Raw genomic sequence first — 25,001 nt, 5'->3', positions numbered from 1 at the left:
CATAGTCGGATAATCATCACCGTCCATAGATAACGTTCCGAGACCCTCTAGATGGGTCGTTCAATCGATCTCGCCAATTCTTTCCTCTCGTGACGTTATCGTATTATCGATGCAACTTAGCCAAAAAAGAAAGGCTCTACGATCTAACGCATATCAGCTAATACAGATCGAACGCAAGTATTTTTTGCGCGTAAAGAAAATATTGCTGATTATTGGAACACATATGTGGCGTTATCAAATGTTATTTGCTCTACTTCAGAGATCAATTTCATACATTGATTTCGTTCGCGCATTAACGCATGACGGATCCGCTTAGCGCCGCATCATAATTATACGCAATGTGTACGACGTTTCCGTTGCCACAAACCTGAGGCGAGTTTCTTTCTTTTTTCTTTCCTTTCCCTCTTTTTTTTCTCTCTCTCTCTCTCTCTCTCTACTTGGTCCTATCGCGCCTCTAAGAACCCCGTGTCAAATTGCTCGAACGCATCGAATCAGCCGTAAAAGTGAGCCACGAGCGGAATAGCGGGTCGATGCGTAGCACCGATGCCCCCCTAGGAGCTCTTCCAGAGGCGGTAAGAGCATAATCCGCTCGTTCAACCGAGCGGCGAGCGTATTGACGGATGTTGGAAACGAGGCTACGAGAAAACCGCATCATCACCGGTCATCATCTTAGCCGTCATCTCATCGCCACCACCACTCCACCGTTCGATATCCCCGAAGAAGTCGATGCTCCTTCGAGAGCGCCGTCGAGAGTTAGCCACTTGGTGCCGCGTTATCGTCACGTGCGCTTCTCTTCGACATCCGTCGTCATCTCGCGAAAGCTAACGATGGACGGCGACACCGCTGACGACCCGTCACAACGATAAATTTCCCCGAGACAAACGTACGCGAAGTCATCAGGTAAATTCTTATATGTAGGGATTATTTCACCTCATTTCTACTGAATAATCGTGAATCATTAAATTTGGATAATTGAGCGATCTGCTTCTGAATTAATTTCTTTACTAAACGCGAAAAATAACAGAGATGAAGTAATTGAAACGTCTGTTGTTTGAATTGTTGTTCCTTCCTTGCGTTTCATCGAATAATATAACGAGTGACCACACAAATATATACCGTAAACAAATGATCATTCGTAGACAGTGTGTATCTAATTGTTTTAATCGCCCTCATCTTAAACTGTAATATACGGGTTTGTATTTGTAAGGAAAAAAAGAAAATATTAGAGAATTATCATAGGTTTACATGTAGGTAAATTGTGATTTCGAGACTCATGCAGATAATATAAAGAAATGTACAAATTGTGCTGTTTCTGTTGAGAAATTTTACAGAGTGCAAAAAAATCAATTTCATTCCCACATAAATTTGCTTCTCATTCTCATGAAGTTCCGAATAAAATTGAAATTGCACATTTTTATCACACACGTAAAACGCAATTCACTAACTACGTGTAAAAACACGTGCAAAACCCAAGTATGATTTCTCGATCACAATACATCGACAAATTTCAAGGAAGTTGTAAAAAGTGCTTCAACGGGACTCGTCGTTGCGAAGAGCAATCGACTCACAATCTACCAGATGCGAAAAGATGTTACGAGGAAATTCGTTTGCTACACATTACACCACATAAAAAACCGATGTTTCTTGTTAGGAGAAAAACAAAGCACATGTTGCGTGAACATACAAATTAATCTTTATGAAACTAAATTATTTAACACACAATTTGTAACCAAGTTTCATAGCGTGTGAATGAGGACACTTTAGCGAATGTCGTCATCATCGTCGCATCAAACAACTCCCATTTACCGCAAGGTATTTACCGCAAGGTCGAAAGGGTCCGATGCCTCCTGTCAGAGAACCTTTCACCTCTTCAATCCCCGGTAGAATCCTTTGTAGTGGCTTCCGTCGGCGCTCCATCGTCGCGTCATCCTCGATCAAACACATGTCTCCGTCCCAGGACACGCAATATAATCTTCAAGCTTCGTTAATCGCGGCGAGCAATGTACGCCAGCTGTCGCACGCGCGTGCTTTGGCTTTTGACTCGTGACTTTTGGTACTGCTTTATATGTATACACACACACACACACACATACACACCCCAACGACAATCACACCGCGCGAAACAGATGATAACGTCGAATTTAGCACGCGGAAAAGATTGCATCAGCGGTGCGCGCTCGTAACGGAACGAATCCAAGAAGAGCTTATTAGCCGATTTCGCGTACAACCGCCACTTACGCGTTCCCGTAATTGTAACGTCCGTTACGGTTCACTATGCCGATATCGATCGCGTAAATAGGTCGTTCGAGTCGCTTAGAATTGATCGTCGCTTTCTTGAGAGACTCGTTACGCGTGAAAGCGATTTCTTTCAAATTGTCGCAGAGAATATCACAATTCCTTGAGTTCATTAAGGACAGGTAAGTATCTATCTCTCGCGCGCGCGAATGCATCGGAGCGTATTCATTTTGAAACGATGTGGAAGAAAAATCGAGGTTAATGGAAATAATAGCTATTTTATGCATCTGAAGTGTATCGATAAACTGTGCGGGCGATAGGATTTATAATCCGTAACCGGTCCATACATCTGGAGAGATTTAAAAGAAATAGCGCGCAAATGACAGAAAAACTTGGATCACAGCGCCAATGGGGAGGAGGGTTTTGCTTGAAGAGCGGTATAATTAAAAAATCGTCAAGTACACATCTCTGGCTAAATTTCACAATGGACAATTGAATATTAAAAAGGCCATGTTAAATTGAGTAAGAGTCAACAACCGTACACGCACGCACATACAATGTCCACATAGCGTTTCATGGCTTTTCGCATTATCACGATCAGTTGTTGGATCAATACGATTGATCGATATTTCAAGGCGAATGAAACGCGAGATGAAGACATTAATGTCGCGCGAATGATAAAACAGCTGGGCGAATTCGCGCCAAAGAACTTCGGTTTCGCCGTCACTAATTACACGGCATTACACTCGCAGTGATTGCCAGCTATTTAACGCGCCGGAGAGTCGAACTTTTACTAGAAGAAGTTTCATACACGCGGCGTGCAGCGGTGGAACAAGCATCATTGCGTGGCTTTTGCGGCTCTTACAAGACGCCGCGATATGTACCGAATATATCAGAATCCGATATATATTAGAAAGAGAGAGAGAGAGCAATTGTGTGATCGGACACGAATATTTCCCTTGGCGTCTCATCGTCGATTCATTGTGACGAATCGATCGGGTGGACGATCCGTTATGTCGGAGGATAACAGAACGAATAATATTAAACTCGCTTAGCTTTAACGGACGCTTTTTCCTTTTTATACGAAATTCAATGGAACGATATCTTTTCTACGGAACGGTTCCAGGANATCAACCCGTCTCATCCGGGGGGGGGGGGGGGGGACACAGCATATGCCGAACACGGCGGATCCTCGTTTACGAGCATCCACCACGAATATCAGCGGACGTATGAATCCACCTCGCCGCGGGCGATCCACCGTTGCCGCACGCGCTCTCGCGCGCGAATCTCGTAGAGATAAACGTATAAATTCTTTCAGCGAAAGTTACATACATTTCTTTTACCGGCGGGCCAAAGAAAGTAGCAAGAAGAACAGGGCTCCACTTTTCCGGTTGCTGCGTACGTTACAGACGCACATGTTCTCACTCTCTTTCTGTTTCTCGCAGCGGGCAATGAACAGCACGACAAGGACAGTCTGAACGAGACCGGAAGTACAACGGGCGGCACCGTGGAGGGTGCGCCGGGTGGTGCTGCCCCGAGCAGGGGTGACCGCAAGGACAACGAGCAGCCGGCCGCGCAAGCATCCACCAGTTCGGCGCAACCAGCGAGATCCTTGGTCTCCAGAATCTTGGCGAAGACGCGGTCCCCCGACGATTTGCTGGACCACTCGGAACCCTAGTAAGATATCTCGCGAAGAACTGATGCAAAGGTCAATTTGTCCGCCATTGTTTCATTGCAGCTCGCAATTATGGGTGGTCCTTTCGAACGTGTACGGCGAGCTAATCGTCGTGTTAACGATGGCGTTATGTTTGGCCGAGGTCATGGACACGCCTGTGCCTCTGCTCAGTTTGCAAGTAGGTAGATTCGACAACTTCACCGTTACCGGTTCTCCGTGTGCGTGATACATCCCGAGTAATCGGATTACCGATACCGTTACTTTTTTACACTCTGTTCGAGGAAAGTCCGCGCGACCTTGAACTCGTGAATTACGGATCGACAGGAGACATGCCTTGAAGGAACTTAATTAGCAAATCGGTTTGAGACTCAAAATTCTGTTCCGGTAGAAACGTGCGCAGCGAGTGCGAGAAAATGTTTGAGAGAGAAAGAGAGAGAAATGCATGATCTCGTATTGCAGGGTGTCTTCCTCATGTACCTCTACGTGGGCAGTATCGCCGTCATCATCGGCATCTACATATGGGTGCTGGTTGACAGCTGCAGCAGCTTTGATCGAGGTGGTAACAGTGGGCTCGGTGACGCGGAACTCGGCGGCGCGTCTCTCACCAGGTTCGGGTCGTTAAAACGAGCGCACATCTCCAGGGCCAGGACCGCACCGACCAGTTTTTATATACGCGTCGGCGCGCTTCGTAAGTTTGCAACATTGACTCTTGGCCGATGATGGAAACGTTATCTGAAATTTTCACTGAGAGATCCGCTTGAAAATTTCATCGAATATACGTCGAACATACGTCGTTTTAACGGCATTCAATTCGCTCGAGAGCCGAAGTTTGTATCAATGATAAAAATTGTGTGAAGCAAGTGGATCGGATAACATCGTTAGTGCCTCTCTCTCTCTCTCTCTCTCTCTCTTAGTCGGAAAAAATCGTATTTCAGTGTTTGGCCTCGCGACGTTGGTCTTCAACGGTTTGGAAATGGCGATGCACTCGATGATGCAAGGCGCCGAATGCTTGACAGACGTCGTCTTCGTGCACCCGGTGTTGCACGGTCTGTTCACCTTCTTGCAGATGCACTTTCTCTTCGTAAACTCACAGGCGAGTATCTTACGTTAATTGCATTAAACGCGCCTCATACGGATAATGCGTGAACGCGTTTCTTCGTTCCGCTTTGCCGACGACTGTACGTATCGTCGGATGATCAGCGGATGTCGGATGATTTTTAAAATCGTTGTAGAATCGACGAGATTCCGCTGTCTGTATTTCTTTTGTGCGGCTTGTTCTCTCGAACTCGTTGGCACACGAGAAGAAAAAAAAGAAAACGCTCGACGAAATCTCATTGATTGAGGATTTACCGTTCGGAATTTTCAAAGAAAATATCTGCTCCGTAGGTTCTCGTCGAACGCTTCGGTCTAGCAGCCAGATTCGGCTTTACGCATCTCGCAGCCACGAATATCGCGGTCTGGACGCGTCTAGTGATATGGGACTCCGCGCAGGAATGGACTTATTTTGTGCATTTGGCGCAACACGAGCAGGAAACGTCCGTGTCTCCGCTGAATCTGCGAGGATTTCCCGGATCCTTGACGAGACAGTCGCGAGATCTCATAGGTGCGCGCGCGTGCGTCGTACAGGGTGTCTAATATGGACAAACTTTGTTCGAGGGAAGCCACTTCCGCCATTTTGCAAGCAACATTTTTCGAGTTATTAAAAACGCATAGAGGCTTCTTTATATTTAATAACTCCACCTTATAATTAATAACTCCAAGTTTGTCCATCACTCTGTACACATCACTATGTCTCGCGATTAAGAAGGGAGTATACGACGCTGCTTCATTTCAGAAGATTCCACGACGAAAACCAGCACCTTCAAGCCTTATCAACCTGTTTCGAACGAACAAATCTCTCAGGTGATCGCGCTGCAGGAATGTTTGAACACCAACACCTTGGGACAATTGTGGACTTCGAGCATGCCCTTCCTCTATCCTTTCATCGTCCAATTCAGGTGTGTTGTGTCATCGACGAGATTCTTCGGGAGTCTCGCTCGGTAAGATCTGTTCCGGATCGTTGATCGTGAATCATCGTACACTTTCCAGTCTGATCGCCGCGGCGGTGACCTTCGTGATGGGTCAGAATGTCGGCCGGAACCGGCTGGTCAAACAAAAGTTCCACGGCAGCAAGGATCTGAGCAGCCGAATAGGTTGCGACGGCTCCAGCAAGGGCCTCTTTCTGGGTATCCTATGTATGGTCGCCGGCATCGTGGTGATCCTCATTTTCCTGGTGGTGCGAGAGGACGAGAATTTCCCGTCGGCCACCCTGTCCTGGCTCACCTGCGGCACTCTGATCGGCATACTGACGCTGAGCAGTCTGATGACCGCCAGCGGCCTCGTGCAAGTGCGTCAGATCTCGGTGGTGACGAGAGCGCCGGCCGCCCTGGACAGTCTCCTGTCGAACGTCTCGCTCTTCGGAGTGCAGCTCTACTCCGTGTTCACCATCGTGGTGTGCGCCTGTTCCCTGGCGATATCGGACACCAGCGAGAGCGAGGATACCCGGGCGAGGCACATCATGCTGCTGTCGACGTCGATTCTGCAGTTGGTACAGTGCTTCGCGCAGAGCACCCTGATCGCCGAGACTTCGCGACGCTCGTGCATCACGCGCTTTCAAATGCTAGCGAAGCCGGGCCGCCAGGTCATAACCTTCCTGCTCTTCAGCAACGCCGTTCTCTGGGCCTTCGACACGGTCATCACGCAGAACTGGCTGTCGCAGGAGCTGCAGCTCAGGTTCTTCGGCGTGCTCGTCTGGGGCGTGCTGTCCAGGATCGGCCTGCCTCTGCTCATCTTTTACAGATTCCACAGCTGCGTGCTGCTGCTGGAGGCGTGGAACAAATGCTATAGAATGCCGAGAGGAGAGCACCCTCTCAACTGACAACGCGGAATCTCGCAACGACTTTTGCACAGGTTTGTTGGAGCGCGGTATTCTCGATCTACTGCAATGCGAGCGCCGATGTGCCTTCTAATGCACTTAACCACGACAAGCTGTGCCCCTTCTGAAGCTCAAAGTCTGATAGCGCGCGAAAGAGTCTCCATTGATATTCTTCACTGAATTTGTAACTTTTAGTTTGGTAAATTATACGAGTTCTTTTTTACTACATGCTCTTCAAATGTATAGCGATACTTTTCTAAACGAGCCTGAAATCGTCCATTTATAAAAAAAAAAAACTATGCCAAACCTTGTGCCGATAGACCATGCCTTGGCTCGCTCGAAGATTCTCCACCTCCCGGGAGATTGGTGCAATCGTCAACGGACGCTCGACCGCTGTATCCGCATTCACTGGACACGATGCATCTCCTTCCTTATGTGGACAGCGCGAGCTGGCTGTACCTGGACCCGAATCCCGTTTTTTCCGTACACCTGCCGAGTGCCAACTTTAAGTGCGACGCGTCCTTATGCGGACAGCAACAACATTGTCATCGCAGTCATCACCACCGTCATCATCATCATCATCATCATCAGCAGCTGCAGCATTATCATCACCGTCATTGTCGCCAGAGAAGACACCGTCGAGTATTGAGCGATCCCGGTGGATCGCGCAACGCCGTCGCCGGTTCCAACGTGGCGGGTAGACACCGAAGAGTACTCAGCAGCAGTGCCGGCGCCGATCTGATGCGCGCGTCAATAGACGAAGCCAACGAAGAGGACACGTCGCCCGAGGAAACAGGAACGTTGACCTTCAGAAAAGTGCCATGGCACCCCAACTTGCACATGCTCAAGATCAGAAGAACGTAGTAGTGGCTTCAACACGCTTTAACACCGATCGATCGCGAGTGAAAAAGTCTCTGATAACACGAGACTCCGAGCAGCTGATCTTTCTCGGATGATTCTCTGGAGTTTCGCGCTATTTCGAGACTATATCGTTGTTAATTGTAGCAGCAAATGATGCGTTAGATGTTATAACGATTTCAGTACCATATAATAAAATTAATTCTCCAAATAACTCAATTACACATTCCTATAATTACGATGATACACGATTGATGAGTGCGTTGTATCGAGCGGGCAGTTCAATTTGGCAGTTTGCGAAAATTATCAATGTAATTTTCAACTTTCACGCAAATATGACGCTCGTTTACTTCCGCAAACACGACGGATTATTTTTTATGATGATTGAAAGGCCGTTTCTCGAAATTGCCACAAAACGATCAAAATATCCGAAGCAAAGCGCTCCTAATTGTCACAATGTCTCCGACCAAAACAACTTCACGTGCAATATATCTAGATCTAAATCCTTTATGCTATATAGTGTACAAAATGATTCGATGCTATAGACGACGTTGACACGTGGTCCCGTCATCGCTATCGCGAGAGCCATCGTATCGTATTCGGGGGAATAGCGATGCAACACTCTGTATCTTTAATAATTAATGCAGAGAGAGAGAGAGAGAGAGAGTGTGTGTGTATGCGCGCGCACGTGTGTGTGCGTGTGTTCTTATAATCAATAATACACGTGAGTATTTTTGTACATATTTATTGCAAATATTTTATACGGATTTATAGCGGAACGAGGCAGACAAAAGGAAAGACTATTGGGATAATTATCGACGAAACAAAATTGCTTAATAAAAATTTTCTTCACTGACACTCATAAACTGACATTACTGATAACATGCAAGTGGTAAATTTACAGTCTCTGGCCATGTTATTAGATATACCATAATATTTTACATTTCATTGATTTCTGAGGGCCAGCTTTATAATACGGCTCATCTATCGATCGAATTATATTAAGGAACCATTATTCTATGAAAGGTATTCTATGAAAGTGAAATGATGTGACACCTCAGAAAGTAAGAGCGCTGATTGACACTGAAAATGATTCTAATCGAGTAAAAATAAAATTTGTAGCTTTTCTTCTTCTAATCTGTATTCCATTAAAGAATCAAAGTGCGTCTAATAATATGGCCAGGGACTGTACACGTTATTATCGTTGAGAAATTTTCCGAAAATCCTAAAAACTATATATTTAAAAGTAAATTCCTTTGTAAATTCATCTTTATATTTTAATCATTAATTCTAGGATATATCATCGACAAAAAAGTACACCGTCTTCGATAATTTTGATATTTCATATAAGAAAAACGGACTGTTCAATTGATGTATTTTACGATTGGAAATTGTAGTAAAATGCTTATTGTTCTGATAAATGGAGTTCTGTTACTTCTGAACTCTCTTGTGGAATATTAGGTCGTATAATTCGCGAATATCTCATGAATACTCAACGTGGCAGTTTATATCCATCTTAAAATGAAACAACATTACATTTCTCGGACGAATTATTCAATATGAAAAGTAGCGAAGCCTGCTTTAAGAAAGAGTGAAATGCTTGATCAATTCAAGTTTTCCTCACTTAAATAGGGTACTCCTCCAAACGATATCAAAATAATCGATTCTAAGAATAGGGTTTAATGTAATGTGTGTGTATGTGTGCGTGTATGTATTTCGATATAAATATCAAAATTTTAAAACTGTTTCTTCTATGAAATTATCCATTTTTTGATTCTCATAGTTGACAAACTCTTAGGATCTCTATGAGGCCATATATTTTAAATTACAGTCTGAGATATTAGCGTCTGAGATAATAAACATCGGAAGTAATCGCTGATTAAAGGCCAGTTAATGAGGAATATTTACATCTGTTGTAGGAATCACAATTTTATAAATCGAACATATTTGCTTGTGGCATTATTTAAAAACGATATTCGATAATACTTCTGCCCGAGAACCTTTTCGTTTCGCGATGAGGACATTAAGGTAATAAAGCGTAATTCATGCAACAAAGTCCGTCTTAAAAATAAAAAAAAAACAAAAAAAAACGAATTATGCTCTGTAATGTATAATAAACTATATTGAGATTTACAATAAATGTTTTTTCTTTTTTTTTTTGAGATACATTTTCGCTGATGTAATATTTACGTGTGTATACGTGTGTGTGTGTATGTGTATTTATTTATTTCTCTGTACATACAGTGAGAAATATAAACAAACAGTAGCATTTTTTTATCTGTTTGAGATGCCAGTTTCTCACCGAAATGAAATTTTCCGTCAACCCTAAGATGCGTTTATCCTGATTCACAAGTGAATCGCAAGCAACAAAATGAAGGAAAAATATTGTCAAGAGTATTCTACACTTAAGCAGTCTAAAGTAACGGGCCAAGATTATCCAGAGGAATTGAAGCGGAAAAAGGTGTAGGATCTTACCGACGCATCTTACGGTTAATTCACGAGTATATGAAATCGCTGTTTGACCAAATCAACCAATCGTACGTTTTCCGTTGCACAGAAGACGGTGAAATGACGAATACATGCCGATTAATCAAGACCAACGTCGTCCTGAGGAGGAGCCGGCTTCGGCGGGTTAGGATGTCCCCCTGCGCCAGGAAAACCGCCGGGCATGCCGCCCATCATACCGGGGAAGCCGCCAGGCATACCGCCAGCACCGCCGAATTTCGAGGCCATCTTGTTGATAAGGGCCATTATCTTTGGATTACTCTGGTATTTCAGGATATTCGTTGGGTTTCTGGAGATCTCCCTGAAAGCTTCGGCCACTTCCGGATCCTGCATGCGTCGCGCATCATCGTAAACACATTTCGTATAATTAACAATTTCGTTTTAATAGTGAATCACACTTACCTGGAAGGCTTGAAGGACCTCAGGATCGTTGAGGAATTGATAGAAATCTCCGATGCCAGAGGAGGCGCCTCCCGGGTCCGTCTGAGAGGTTCGCGTATTTTCCTCGCGCGCTTTAGCAGCCTCTCGTGCTTTTTGTAACTTTTCCTGCCTGTCACGTTCCAATTTTTCTTGCGCCCTTCTTTCTTTTTTCCTCTTATGTTCCTCTATCTTTCGCGCCTAAGATCGTTACATTATCCAATCTTTGATCAAACATTATATTTGCGAGACAAACTTGAGATTATCCCTCGAATACGTAAAATACTTTGTTTAAGCGCGCTTCACAGAACAAAAATCTGAGAAAATATATTAGATGAAACAGTGGCACTGATAATGATGCAAAACTGGCATATAACAATAACGTATGCAGGGAGAAAGAAAGAGATGTGAGTTAAAGCGTACGAAGAGGCAGAAATTGGAAAACAATCAAGTATAAAATGTTAAAACATGCTGTGAGTATCGTTGTGAACTTGACGGTTCAGTCTAAATATAGATAAATAAATAGGACATCACGGCAATCTTTATGAGAGGGTGATCAACGCGCGTCTTTAGGACGCGTTTCTTAGGAACGTATCCAAATCTTAAATTATAATGACGTGAAACATGCCTGACCAACGTATATTGTGACCGCGTACAATTAACGAACTTATTATAGATTGCGAAATAAATACGTTTTAAGTTGCCTCATCCTGTTTATCCCGTAAAGACGCGGCGTTACGTAATGATAAATTTAAATAATAAAAATCAAGCTTCCTCCATACAGTATGAATAGTATGAATAAAGCTGCTGCAATGTTTCCATTCACCGAAACAAATAATTAGTGAGAAATAATAAGTATAATTTAATTCATTTATCTCTTGCGTGAATATAACATTAATCCCCATGTAAACAGATATATTAGTATAAAAAATATATTAAACGTACAATATATAGAGAAATATTATATATGATATAAATATAACATTATATAATTGTGTGTACATATATCAACATTATATATTTTTATGTATATACTCTATATATAATTATAATAATAATAAAGAGAAGGGTGGGAGGGAGAGAGGGGAAGGGGAGGAGAGAGAGAGAGAGAGAGAGAGAGAGAGCACTTTTGCACGGCAGGCCACCTTATACGGGCGCGACCCAGGCTTCTAAATATAAAGGCGCCCGCGGTTCTGATGCTCCTTTGCGTCTGTGCGCGCATATTTCGCGATAAACCTCATCTCTCTTTCTCTCTCCCTCTCTCTTTCGAACGTGTACCACGTTAATCGTCAATATCAACAGCGCCTTTCTACCATATTTGTATTCAGCCAATCCATTTGAAACACAAATATTTGCGTGAGAAAGTATTGCATTGTGCATCGTGAATGAGCGCGACTTTGAAAGTTCCGACGCGCGTTTTCTCGACCAGATGAGCGACGACGCTTAGCAAACGGTGGAAAGCGCAGTAACGGTAAAAAATAGACGATGACATGTTTCATCACAAATAAGAAGCGTTCGACGGTGAGGGTGAGCTTCGCGAGATTCGGCTCGCGCAGCAACTGACGATAGGATCTCGTCGAATGCGGCCAGCGATTATTCCGTGTGATAAAACTATCGCGCCACGAAGACAGAGGAATATTTTTAAACGTTTCTCTTGTAAAACTGGAGATATAGTAGTTGCGCGCGACACGATACTTGAGCACTCTACTGCTTGAATTAAAAAACAGAGTCGAAGAAAAATCGCGTTTGGTCTCGTAGACATTGGGTCGAGAGTAGAGTCTGCGACTCGGTGATGAAAAGTGAATCCGAATTCCACGCAAATGTGTGAAATTCTTGCGGAATGGCAGAATAATGCATTGATCAATCAAAATCCTCGAATCCTTGAAACTTGGTGGCGGAGGAAGGAGATCGTCTCGCAGTGTCTGTACGGTGCTACATCGAGACTATTTCGATCGCAGTCTTCGTAGCCGCGTCAAACGGACGACCTTGATCTACGTCGCGCCTCCGTAATCATCGTAAAAATAAGAGCTGCCCGCGCGTTCGTCACGACCTTTCCTCTCTCTCTCTCTCTCTCTCTCTCCTCTTCGCTTAACATTATACGTGTATCCTCGCGCGACTAGACCTATAGTGGTCGGAAAATGTGCTTTTTGTCGATGCACAACTCGGGTCATCAGTCTCGGATGATCAGCGAATCGCGCGCCACTTGGATCGTCGCTCACAAGGAACCGAAAGAAACGTTCAACGTAACGTTGAAGTGAGCGGCAGGCCAGACTTTCGGTGGTTGATCGTGTCGAGGATTGCGGAAGGGGAGGAGTAGCACTGCACGAGTCGCTTTCTTCCTTGATTTTTTCCCCTATTTTCTCTCCATATGTGGCGGCCACTTTGAAATCGCTCGGACAGGCGAGGAAGAACGAGGAAGAAAAAAAGCGAGATTCGCCACTCGTGCCGCTGCTCGTCGTCCGTGGAGTAAGAAGAAGCAACGGAGAGAGGGGCGTCCTCGGGGTTTGGCGGTAGTGACAATGCCAGTTCCTCGCGGGCTAGTTGGAGTCGAGGGCGACGACGGGATCGAGAAGTGAGAGAGACGAGTTAGCTGCCAACGCTGGCCGCTGATCGCGTAGTGTCTAGTGATACGAGATGACGGTTGCGCGAATGAGATCCGCGCTAGTCGCGGGGCTCTTCCTGAGCCTTTTAGCTGTCGCCTTACAAGGTCAGTAAAATCCGTCGCCGCCGCGGATGGACTTTCTTCGAAGAGCGGAAATCGACGCCGTCGAGTCGTGACGTCACTTGATTTTGTCGAGTTGGTAAAACTTGCGGTCTCGCCGACTCGGAAAAACACACGGAGTTCGCGCGTGTAACACGGCGGAATAATGAAAGGCATCGTTTTTCGGGGCATGGATATGTCGCCGGCGACAAACAAGTCGAGACGTTGACCAAACTATGACGATTGACTGACGAAGGTCAATGTTACGTAAAGTTAGCGTCATCGGCCTCTTCATCTTTGCGCATAACCGCGATTTGGCCCGGTTACACGTTAGACACATCCAAGTTGGACGAATATGGATCGACCACGGGATTCTCCACTTCGCCACTTATGATAAACTTTTCCTTTTCGTCGATGGTAAAATCATTCGTGTTCTCCGTTTTATCATTGCTCAGCCCGATTCTATTGTGAGATTTCGAGTAACCTCGCGCGAATTGTTTTGAAGATTTTTCGGCGGTAACGTTTCGGCGTAAATTAAAGTCGCTCGATAAACAATCACCGACTGCTGATTGTGTCGACCAAACGTTCGGATCCTTCATATAAGTGCGAGAATACCTCAGGACACTTTGCAGTTTCGAACAAACACGCACAATTACTTTGATAATCGAATAGTTACGCCGACGAAGCGGCGCCCCAAAAGCGGTGTCTCGGAATAAAAGTTACAGATGTATCGACTCAAGGATTTGTTATTTCGGGAATCGATGGGAGTTGGCTGTCATCAACCCGCGGATAATTACATAAGAAAGCGCATAAATCCGTGCCAGTCTGGTGCTGTAAAACCTCGGAGAAAATTTAATCGTTTTAAATAAAACCCACAAACCGGAATATGTGGAATAATCGAAAATCAAGACTTTCATTCTGCATATCGTTGCATAATTTCGTAAATTCCGGAAACGTAAATTCGGATTTTATGGTACAAAAGGTAAACAGTGTCAGTCGAGCGAATTTTATTGCGAAAGAAATATATAGTGAACGAATATCTCGTGAGGATTGCATTGCCGAGAGCGTTATTTTCTCCGAGCGTTAATTTCAATTTCGAACTTTACGACGACGATATAATCGCAAAAATTCCCCCTCGTTATGACTTGATGCGGCAAAAAGCTATACATATCGTAGACTATGGAACAAGACTCGAGGTTCTATCTTTATCCGGCGCAGCTGCTCTTGCCAAACGACAGCTGCCTGCCCGCGTCTTCTTCCGTCACACGTTGCTGAAAAACGTTTTCTCGAGATAACCGATGCAAAATCTGAAGTTTATGCGTTTAATGGCGCGAAGAATGCGAACATCGTCCAATTGACTTAACCGCAATCGCATTGTAATCCTTCGATCGGGTTCATTTTAGTTTTAGTTTTCGAGTTTCTTTCTCTTTTGTTCTCTCTGTAACTATATGGTGTGCTGAGAGTTAACTTGCGGAGAGTTAACAACATTGTGATACGTATCTCATCGCGAAGCAATCGAAAAGAGAAAAGAAAACAGAGAGAGAAATTGCTACACACATACACACACACACACGAGAGAAAGAAAGAAAGCGCTACTTGCTTTCTATGCCTAATGCAAGACCAAATATATTTCAGAGGAAGATTCGATCCTAGGATAAGTAGGATAAGTAGCAGGAAGCAGCTATCTCGGTGCTGCCGGAGAGATGCCGAGATGAACGTAGCTTTGTGCCAAACATTGCCGTATGTGATATAACAATACGATATAGTCGACGCGCTGAGATGAAATGAAATTTCTCATGTGTTTACGCGCTCGTAAATTACTATGATTCTCTGTGTATCTGACAGTTAGGTAACCGCCGCGACGTCCAAGCTCGAGCGAGTGTCGAACTAAACTGGCCGGGTCTTCTCGATTTCATTATCGCATCGATATCACCGGCATTATCACCGCTGTCTGCGTGGTCCAGGTCGACAAAATTAGTTGCACCGCGAAACGAGCGAAAAGTGTGATTGTATTATGCGCGTCGTGTGTTTAGTCCATCACGAGTGTTTCGTCGCCTGACGCGGAATTGCAGCGGGTACAGCGAAAAACGAAAGAAAAAAGAATGATCAATCTCGACATACGAAAATTATGTAAAAATATTCGGCGGCAAGCGCACTCTTCTTGTCGTTCCAGTAAGAAAATATTAACGGCAATATTCGTGTAAGGTCCGATAACACTATATAAATTTGCTGGAAAAATGGCTTTCCTGACTACATCATTGCATGCAATTATAATGACTCCCTCTCTCAGTGTACGGTGGGATAACTTTACACCGTACAAACAAAACGATGTATATAATCGGATAAATTTTTCGAGAGAGAGAGACCAACTGGGACAAAAACAACGACGGTCCAATCAAGCTTTTCCTCATGGGCAGACGATAAAAATACGATTCGCTCGCCTAATATATAAATATTTCTAAGCGTCGCGCTCTCGGCTCAAAGCCGCCTACCCGCCGCTAAACTTAGAAACCGGCCACGTCCCAGGTACCGCCTAGAAAGATGATATCGACATTTTCTTCGGTGGAAACGTTCGCAGATGGAAAAGTTGGAGAAAGCTTTCGGGGGAAAAGACAGATTCTAAGGAGAATTCATATCTCGAGTAGTAACGTGACATCGTAGTGGACATCGTGTCGTGAAACGTGCGAGGGAGAAATTTTGCAGCAATGCGGTCATGAACGTTTCATTCGACAACGTTCGCTCTCCGTCGCGTTATTCTTACGGCCAATTCCCAGCTGTCCCGGAGAATATATATCGCAATGTACTCTCGGCCGAATTGTTCGAACGGATATTCGACTTCAAGTACCAACCGCAAGACAGCGTCTTAGTGGCGGTGGTGGTGGTGCGAATTTTCATCGGACATGTCGCGTGTATGACAAGTCGCGTTCCTGAACACCTGTCACCGCGCGAGGTGAGCAGCCCGCACACGGCGTGGATGGTGCGTAATGACAGTTTCTTGCGTCACTCGGGTCAGATATTTCGGGTAGTGGTCGCGTGGCGTTAAACTCACTCTCCGAGCGCGCAAGCAATGGATTATCTAATATCGTTCGCGCGCGCGCGCATGCCGTCGTCTCTCTTGGCACGTTAACACTCGCGCGAAACCCCCGGCAGAATTCTCCCGGCCGAAAATTCCTGGCAGCCGCGGTAAAACGCGAACAATGTTGATCGGCGAAACGACGCGCTTCTGTGCGCCGTGTATACGCGATATCGGCCGAATGAAGCCAAGTTGACTCTCGGAATTGTTGCAGGTGTCCTGAGCGAGGAGGAGGAACAGATACCGTCCGAGGACTTGTGTCGACCGTACATCGAGAAGGCGCTCAAGGACCTCGGTACAGGTAGGTACTGGATGATGGTGAATATTCGACTGGGACACAGCGATTTCTAGAATATTTCGTTTCAAGGATCTCTGGAGCAGACCAGTGCAGAGGTCGACCAAGAAGAGAGTCACGAAGAAACACGGAGCGAGGAAGAGGTAAGGTCGGTCTTCTTTCATCAGGACATTCAATGAACTTTGAACCGATCGAATTCTCGAAAGCCAGACTTGATTCGAAATCCAAATTAATCTCGGCAAAATCGCCCGTTGATTTTGCACGCCTAATCCTTTCGCTTTGTGTAACTCACACGCGACACATACTTATATTTACTGATGAAAAGCAATCGATGTGACACGCAGAAATTGCATGTGTATACTAACATCTATTCTCTTTTTCTTCCTCTTTAACAGGCGCTAGCTGACGAAACGACGGAAGAGTTGGGCGAAATCAAAGACGGATCGGTTGAAGAAGACGTTACAGCTGAGGGAAGTAAAGAAGAAGCGACTGAGGAACAAGTCGAGATCAGCGAGGAGAAGGTGGAAAAGGATGAACAAAGCGACGAAGTCGGAACTACCGAGAGTGCTGAAATCAGCACCGCTCAGGAAGGTAAGAACAGTCGTTTGAAACAAATAGTAATATACAATGTGTGTTGAAATTTATCGTGTTCTCACAGAAGAAACAGAGGAAGAAGCAGGTGATGCGTCCGCCGAGGTAATTGAACAGGCCGACTCTCCCGAGAAGATAGCCGAAAGCAAAGAGGTAGTCTCCGATCAGGCGACTGCCGAGGAAGAAGATGAAAAGCCCGACGAAGAGAAATCGGACGAAGAGATAAAAGCAGAAGAGGAGGAAAAAGTAGACGACGAAGCAAAGTCCGAGGAAGAAAAAGACGAAGAGTCGGGAATCGAAGAAGAGGAGCAAGGGGAATCCATGGAGCAAGCCGAAGAAGAGACTCAGGAAGATGCTCGGCAGCAAGCATCTGCGGAAGCTAGCGTCGAAGAGGAAGAAGCGGAATACGCCGAAGATCGTACGGTGAGTGGCGAAAGTGACATGAAGGATGAAGAGGAGGAAGCGCAAGCCGAAAGTGCTGAAGATGAGAGAATAAAGGAAAGGGAGAGTGAAGAAGAAACGGCTGAAGCAACAGGTCCCGAAAGTACAGAAGAGGGTGAAAAGTCGGGAGAAGGCGTGGAAGAACAGGAAGAAAAAGAAGCGATGTCTGCCGAAGAAGAAGAAGGTAAGTCTGCGGAAGACGAGACCGCGGAGGAGGAGACGAAATCCGCGGAAGAGGAAACGAAATTCGCGGAAGAGGAGACGAAATCTGCGGAGGAGGAAACGAAATCCGCGGAGGAGGAGACGAAATTTGCGGAGGAGGAGACGAAATCCGCGGAGGAGGAGACGAAATCCGCGGAAGAAGAGGCGACATCCGACCAAGAGAAAGAAGCGAAGTCGGAGGAAGAGGTAGCGAAATGCGAGGAAGATGAATGTAAACAATCCTCCGCCGAGCTTCGCGTAGATCAGGAGAAGAGCGAAGCGAAATCCGAGGAAGAGACGGAAGAAAAGTCGGAAGGATCTGAGAGAGAAGAGGATCATCAGGATCAGGTCAGAAAGTCGCGCGGAAGGCGAGAAGCCGGTGATGAGGAAGATGCTGAAGCAACTGGCGGCGGCGAATCTGCGGAAGAAGGTAAAGGAAATCCTACTTTTGCTTTTTGTTCCACACGATCCTGGCAATTATATTCTTCGTGTTTTATCGCACTATACGCGCGGTGCGACACAATATTTGACGCTCTTTTGATAATTAATAACAAAATTGCCGTAAAAATGTTTCACGCGTAAATCAGCCGCCAGCGAGGAGGAACAGGAGCCCACTCCGGAGGAGGATCTGATTCGGGATATCGAAATACCGGAGAACCTTCGGCCTAGGGATCACATTAATCAACTGTTGAAATTGGACGAAGAAAACGAGGAGAAGGAGCGAGCTATACAAAGAGCTGCGGATATCATTCTCAGAGATCTGAAGAGACTATACGACAACGCCATACAGCCGTTAGAGAGCATGTACAAGTACAGGGATTTGAGTAACAGACACTTCGGAGGTGAGCAAACACACGATGAGTGCGCGCACGATTACTAATCGCTTGTCCACACCTGACTTGTAACATTCATCTATGCGGCAAATCTGTGAAATTAATTATCTCTCATTGACGCCAAATCGTTGTTTTCCTTCCTCTGTGTGCCGATAGATCCCGAGATATTCTCCAAGCCGCTGGTACTCTTCATGGGTCCGTGGAGCGGTGGGAAGTCGTCCATCATCAATTATCTGCTCGATATCGAGTATGAGCCGATGTCGTTGAGGACAGGTGCGTAAAAAGTAACAAGGCGATTTAGCGATGGAAAGTATGTCGGGAAAGTAGCGTTTGTAAGAGAGAAGCATTACGCGGCAACCTATGGGAATGACGCAGGGGCCGAGCCATCCCCGGCGTACTTTAACATAATAATGCACGGCGAGGAGGAAGAGATCCTTGACGGCACCCAGCTGGCGGCCGATTGGACCTTCTCCGGGTTGCAGAAGTTTGGCCAGGGTATGTTGGATCGTCTCAGAGGCCTACGGCTCGACAACAAGTTGCTGGAAAAGGTAAACGCACGAGTGAAGGAGAGAGAGAGAGAGAGAGGGGGAAAGACATAAAGTTACGCAATGAGATTGATCGCTTGATCATCGCGTCAGGTGAATATCGTCGAGATACCAGGAATCTTGGAGATTCGCAAGCAGGTTCAACGCCTGTTTCCCTTCAACGACGCGTGCCAGTGGTTCATCGACCGAGCGGACATAATATTTCTGGTTTACGACCCCGCCAAGCTGGACGTCGGGCCCGAGACCGAAGCGATTCTGGATCAATTGAAGGGGAGGGAATATCAGGTGAGAAATAACGAGGATATCGCGGAGGTAAATACAAGTCGCTGACAATTGTCATCGGATCGTCATTTCACAAGTAGTAGATACGATGATATAAACTGTCGGCACACAGACTCGCATCATTCTGAACAAGGCGGACCAGGTGAAGCCGGAGGAACTGATGAGAGTGCAAGGCGCGCTGATATGGAATATCTCGCCGCTGATGTCGAGCGCGGAGCCGCCGATAATGTACTCCACGTCGTTATGGTCGTTACCCTACGAGGCTGGTGCGCCCACCAGGCTGCTGTACGCTCAGGAACGCGCATTCCTGCGCGATCTGCGTTCCGCGATAAACAAGAGGGTCGAGCACAAGATAGCGAGCGCCAGAAGATTCGCCGTAAGTTTCGCGTTCTCAAACGGTAATCTCTTACCGCGAGAAAAGGGGAGGAAAGTGCTGGCGAGACTTTCGCTCGGATAATCAGTCGATTGCGCGATATTGGTGCTGTTGATCGGCTGGCGACTACATGGCGCGATGTTTCGCGCCGACATTCGTAGATATCATGTTCGAGAATGATCGGTGATTCTGTCGTTTCAGGTACGAGTGCGCAATCACGCGAAGATGGTGGACTGCTACCTGACGACGTACTACAACCACAAGACGTTCTTCGGCGACAAACGGCAAATCAGCGACAAAATTATCGAAAATCCGCAGGATTATCACATCTACGAGGGTCTCAGCACCCTGACCAATATATCGCGATACGATCTACCCGATCCGGACGTCTATCGTGACTTCTTCCGGTTGAATCCCCTCTACGACTTCCCGCTGCTGAGCTCCACGTGCACGTACTTCCGCGGCTGCCCGATCAACAGGCTCGACGTGGCCATCGCCTACGATCTACCCGAATTGGTGGGCAAGTACAAGAAGTCAGTGGAGGCGGTGCTGCACGGCGAGAACAGCCCTATGAGTTGAGTGCGCGGGAGACCGGAGGAGAGCAGCTCTTGATACCATGTGAAGTATGGACTGATGAGGAGGCCTAGCCGAGATGCCTTGATATAGCGCAAAGGGTCGTCGCGACTTGTTGAACGAGCCGGATGAAAGTGGTCCGATATTTGAGATGGTACCGAGGACTCTCTTTCTGAAATTCGGAGAGTCGCGCGCTATCCTCGCATCGCTCCGAAAACAAACGGAAAGAAGCACGGAGGAAAGAGAGAGAGAGAGAGAGAGATGCGGCGGAGCGGGAAAGCAGAAAAAACGGTAGCATAAGAGCTGGGATGTCTACCGAGAGGATAGCAAACCCAAGTATCCATAGATCCGAATAATTTAGCCTCACGATAGGGCAGAACATAACGTGGAGTGTGTATCGCGTCAAGGTGGATACAACTCCTCCTCCTCCTCCTCCTCCTCGATTGCAAAGAAGATCAAGTGTTGCTTGTCTGGTAAACAATGCTACCATTCCGATCCAAAAGCGGACAGAGTGAGAGTTCCCTTCGAATATATGTGTTCAGATATATCGGATATTCCTCTCGACGAAAACGCGGGGATTCGCGTTTTTCTCTAAGAACTCCGCGACAATATCGAAATTTAATCATCTCAACGATCGAGTTTCTCGTCGGCAAATCAGAGAGATTATAATCTGCCCAACCTCGCGAAATTTAATTAAAAAAATCTGGAGATCCGTTGAATGTGTTAAAGAATTGGACATGAAAATTTCGGAAATTCTGTCCAAATTTGATTCACTGTAATATACGCCATATACAGTCTGTATACACGCGCGCCCTATACATCTGTTTGTTGTCAGCCTGAAAATGGAATTCCTCCAGTTCTTAAGAGAATGAGGGATATCATTGTTACATCGAATCTTTCGTTTATCTCGCGACGAATCGTTGAAAGCCTATCTCAAAGGAAAACACGACTCTCCAGAACGTTGAACGTAATATTGAACAACAGTTTCGTCCGCCAAGTTCCTCCGTATCAGGAACACAGTTTCTAATCGCATCGAAATATTTCCATTGTGAAAGAGATAAAGTGATCTCTCTTTGTGGCTTTTGTGGAATACCTTATATAAACTGATTGTATTCTTATTAAACTGTCATTGAACAATTATAACAGGTGTGCTGATTTCTCACGCGTTGCCGCAATTGGTAACGTGTGTGAGACAGGCCGTGGAGCTTTTCTGATACTCGAGGTTTGCTTCGAATTTACAGTAGGCAGAACATACTAGGGTTTCTACACCTTTAAACTCGAAACCTTTTTTACATAATTATATCGCACGATTCGTAAACACTTTAATCCTCCGTTTTCACAATTCTTAAATCCATAACGATTTCTTTTTCAACTTTGAGATATCCTGGGATATTTTTGGCTATTTCAACTATTAAATTACACCACACATATTTCCACGATATATCTAACCAGTCTTATTCGGATTTTTACGTTTTTCGTATGTTCTCTAGTAGATTACAAGTAGCGGATCGTCCGCTCCTTGTCTCGGTTGCAATATTACTATTTTAATCTCGAGCTGACAAAAACGTTCACAATAAGTGAATCGTATTAATATCTATGATGATTATAATAAAGAATTAATAAAATTAAGCTCCTGAGAGCGGCGGCTAATATAATAAGGACGCGTTTCCAGCGTTCTCTAATGATATGCGCTTTACATCGAGCGCGCAGACATGTTAAAACCGTTCTAATCGCATCTTAAACTGCGAACAATCGAGACAACTTTATCCTCCATGTAAAAACATATAAATAATACGTGATTTATTATGCTTAAACAAACGCATTGTTAATATTATTATTGTTATTTCACTGTTGTTGCTACTGTCGTCATTGTTATCCTATATTATATACAAAGATTACGTCGAGTAAATTTAGTATTGTTACAAACATGTGTTATCGAGGCATCTATATCTTTTTAGTTAGAGTAAGATATCATCTAAAACATCGGTAAACAATGTTTTTTAGATTAAGTAGAGAGCGAAAGCAAAAACGAGAGAATGAAAGAAAGAAAGAGAGAGAGAGAGAGAGAGAGAGAGAGAGAGAGAGAGAGAGAGAGAGAGAGAATTTACGAAATTACTATAATTCTAAATATTACATAGCGAGTGTACGTTTGAAATAAGAACGTGTATCGTGATTGCTGTTTATATACATAGTATCATTTCAACACACATATAAACACATATTCACGTACATTTATAGTTTTAAAGAATACCGAAATATACTTTTAAAGGATCGGAAAAAGTCAGTCTTTTTTTTCGGAGTTCTTCTCGATTTCTTACCGTGTAAAAAACAAACGTTTTTTTCATTTTATTCATAAATTTTTCCGCACAAAAATTGAAAAAAGAGATTATTTTTAATTATAATTCAAATATAATCAACTACTCATTTATAAATTTATCAATATTGTAAATAGATAAATATGTTTAAACTCGTATTTATCAGTGACAACGAGAAGCAACATAAATATCTTGGCATAAACAGTTTTTACTCGAAAACAATTCAGCTTATAAAACAACACTTGTTAAAGATGGATTAACCTTACCAAAGTACCTTTAAAGCAATGAATGTATGCATTAAAATTCATTTCACTTTCATGCAGTCCAATCTTCTTTTACTTTATAACAGTTTCACGTCTTATCACAGTATAACGTTTTTTTTTTTATTTTTAACAGCCTAATCCAGAGACCATCATTTTAATATTCACACTATTTTTCTTACTATTGTTCTTTATAGGATTTTATAGATTTTTATAAAATTAGGAAAAAGATGAAATATCATAACTTACTAAAATTTTTTAGGAAAATTTAAACAGACGTTCTTATCGCGCATTAATTGTTTTGTTTCAAGAAGATCGCATATCGCAGAGTCCGCATGATGCAAAGGGAAGCACATTTCATGCAGCAGGTATCTCTTGTATGAAAACACATAGTACTCACGTTTGGTGTTGTTTCGCGCAGCCACTCGTCAGCTTGTTCATCAAAGTCAAACTTGCAAGCTAATCTGAGATCGTTTGCTGCTTCCTCAAATTTTCCAAGCAAATGATAAGCCCTTCCTCGAAATTTGTGAGCTGCTGCACTGTCTGGATTTAATTCGAGAGCGCGTTCACAATCACGGATGCAAGCGTTTGGCTTGTTTAAAAGAAGAAAGATTTGCCCGCGTTTAGCATACAGCAATGCTGCTTGTGGATTCAATACAATCGCTTTTGTATAAAGCTCTATCGCTTTCTCATAATCTTTTTCCACAAATGCGGATACTGCTTCTGATCTCTCGACCTGCGATTTCGCAATTTCCTCTTCCGTAGGTTGTAAAATCGGATTACCCATTTTTTGAGGAGAATCTTGATCTGGTTCTAAAAAGAGAAAAGAGAACATTATTCTTACATATATATTTATTATGGAGAACATAATACTAAGTATATATAATAATGCAGATAAATGTGTACAAACCAATTACACCAGACATGTCTAGCTCCAGATCACTCTCCTCACTCTCGGATTCAGGTTCAGCTTTAGGCTGAGGTTCTTCAGATTTGATCTCAGCTTCACATTTGCCAAGTGATGGATCATCGTTTTTGTTGCTTTCCGGTATTTTGCCGCCATAGTGCTCTATTAACTCTTTGATAAAGGAGAGTTTTGGATCGTGTAGAAGAGATGGATCATCCATGCAGTGTCGAGCAAATATTTTCAGCTGTTCCCCAACTTTCTCAGTAAACATGGACATGTCCATTTTGTTGCCTACAATAGAGCCTGTCTGTTAAATATATTCTTTGTGATGTAATGAACATAACATGGTTAAAATCATGAAGTGCGCAAATATACATTTGTATATACAGGATGAACCACCAATGTGATCAGCTTAGTTTATTCTATTGTGAGTGAACCGTTTGAAAATTTATTTGTCTAGTATAACATGGTTTAAGGTGAGCTTTAAGATGATCTTAAAGTTCACCATGAACCATGTTATACTAGACAAAACTTAAGCTGATCATGTTGTATGGTTCACCCTGTATATATATAAATATATATATATATAGATTTATAATAAAATCTGCATGTTACAGAATCACAGGTAGCAAAACTGTAAAGATACATATTGCTTGTTTGCACATTTAAAGGCACATGTCGATCGTGTGCAATTTTGACGAGATGTACTGTATAGTAAACTTCTCGAGAAAGGTTAAGAACGACTTCGTTTAGAGAATATATCAAGCGAACTCACACCGTGATTATAAGGGAGTAGTGGAGTCCCGTGCAGCGATCGTTCTACTTGAATACTATTGTACGTTTATTCTACCTTCAATATCAGATTTTGCCGACAGACACATACGACAAATAGCACAAACAACTTGGCAATCTCACAATTTCATTCGTCACCGTTATTCGCCGAAAAATGATCTACAGAGCGGCTATTGAATAGATTTTTCGTGGCAGAGGATTCATGCCTGCGCACA

At 44.2% G+C, this 25,001-nt stretch overlaps 4 protein-coding genes across 9 annotated transcripts in view; 3 read left to right on the top strand and 1 right to left on the bottom strand.

Annotated features, from left to right (window-relative positions):
• Positions 1-7,236, top strand: part of LOC106745269 (otopetrin-3) — a 19,991-nt gene extending 12,755 nt beyond the window's left edge. For 4 of the 5 annotated variants that reach the window (XM_014620757.1, XM_014620748.1, XM_014620724.1 and 1 more), the window contains 8 exons: positions 3,681-3,912; positions 3,974-4,088; positions 4,370-4,598; positions 4,846-5,003; positions 5,297-5,513; positions 5,745-5,907; positions 5,999-6,859; positions 7,145-7,236. In XM_014620757.1, coding sequence (XP_014476243.1) covers positions 3,681-3,912; positions 3,974-4,088; positions 4,370-4,598; positions 4,846-5,003; positions 5,297-5,513; positions 5,745-5,907; positions 5,999-6,827 — 1,943 coding nt within the window. In that variant the 3' untranslated portion in view covers positions 6,828-6,859; positions 7,145-7,236. The remainder of the gene's footprint in view (positions 1-3,680; positions 3,913-3,973; positions 4,089-4,369; positions 4,599-4,845; positions 5,004-5,296; positions 5,514-5,744; positions 5,908-5,998; positions 6,860-7,144) is intronic. The other variant, XM_014620739.1, reaches the window with a different exon arrangement.
• On the top strand, positions 7,228-9,762 carry LOC106745320 (homeobox protein MOX-2-like). The gene has a single exon (XM_014620824.1). It carries the CDS (start codon positions 7,242-7,244, stop codon positions 7,686-7,688), a length of 447 nt encoding a protein of 148 aa, XP_014476310.1. The 5' UTR covers positions 7,228-7,241; the 3' UTR covers positions 7,689-9,762.
• On the bottom strand, positions 8,412-25,001 carry LOC106745296 (putative protein FAM10A4). 2 transcript variants are annotated; one of them, XM_014620795.1, is made up of 5 exons: positions 24,770-25,001; positions 23,998-24,301; positions 23,488-23,900; positions 10,590-10,805; positions 8,412-10,514 (listed from the first exon to the last, which is right to left on the bottom strand). In XM_014620795.1, the coding sequence occupies exons 2-5, from the start codon at positions 24,275-24,277 to the stop codon at positions 10,269-10,271; spliced, it is 1,155 nt and encodes a 384-aa protein (XP_014476281.1). In that variant the 5' UTR covers positions 24,278-24,301; positions 24,770-25,001; the 3' UTR covers positions 8,412-10,268. The 2 variants fall into 2 exon arrangements, with proteins under 2 accessions (XP_014476281.1, XP_014476271.1); XM_014620785.1 differs by having other exon boundaries at positions 23,998-24,285; positions 24,772-25,001.
• Positions 11,835-21,655, top strand: LOC106745291 (sarcalumenin). The gene is made up of 11 exons (XM_014620771.1): positions 11,835-13,311; positions 16,593-16,679; positions 16,746-16,816; positions 17,069-17,264; positions 17,332-18,336; positions 18,494-18,748; positions 18,896-19,012; positions 19,115-19,287; positions 19,378-19,569; positions 19,679-19,942; positions 20,141-21,655. Exons 1-11 carry the CDS (start codon positions 13,239-13,241, stop codon positions 20,516-20,518), a joined length of 2,811 nt encoding a protein of 936 aa, XP_014476257.1. The 5' UTR covers positions 11,835-13,238; the 3' UTR covers positions 20,519-21,655.

This window comes from Dinoponera quadriceps, unplaced genomic scaffold (genome assembly GCF_001313825.1).
Source record: "Dinoponera quadriceps isolate SergipeBrazil2010 unplaced genomic scaffold, ASM131382v1 scaffold120, whole genome shotgun sequence".
NCBI classification, from domain to species: domain Eukaryota; kingdom Metazoa; phylum Arthropoda; class Insecta; order Hymenoptera; family Formicidae; genus Dinoponera; species Dinoponera quadriceps.
The sequence above is the reverse complement of the archived record's forward strand: the minus strand, read 5'-3'. Positions and strand labels throughout refer to the sequence as shown.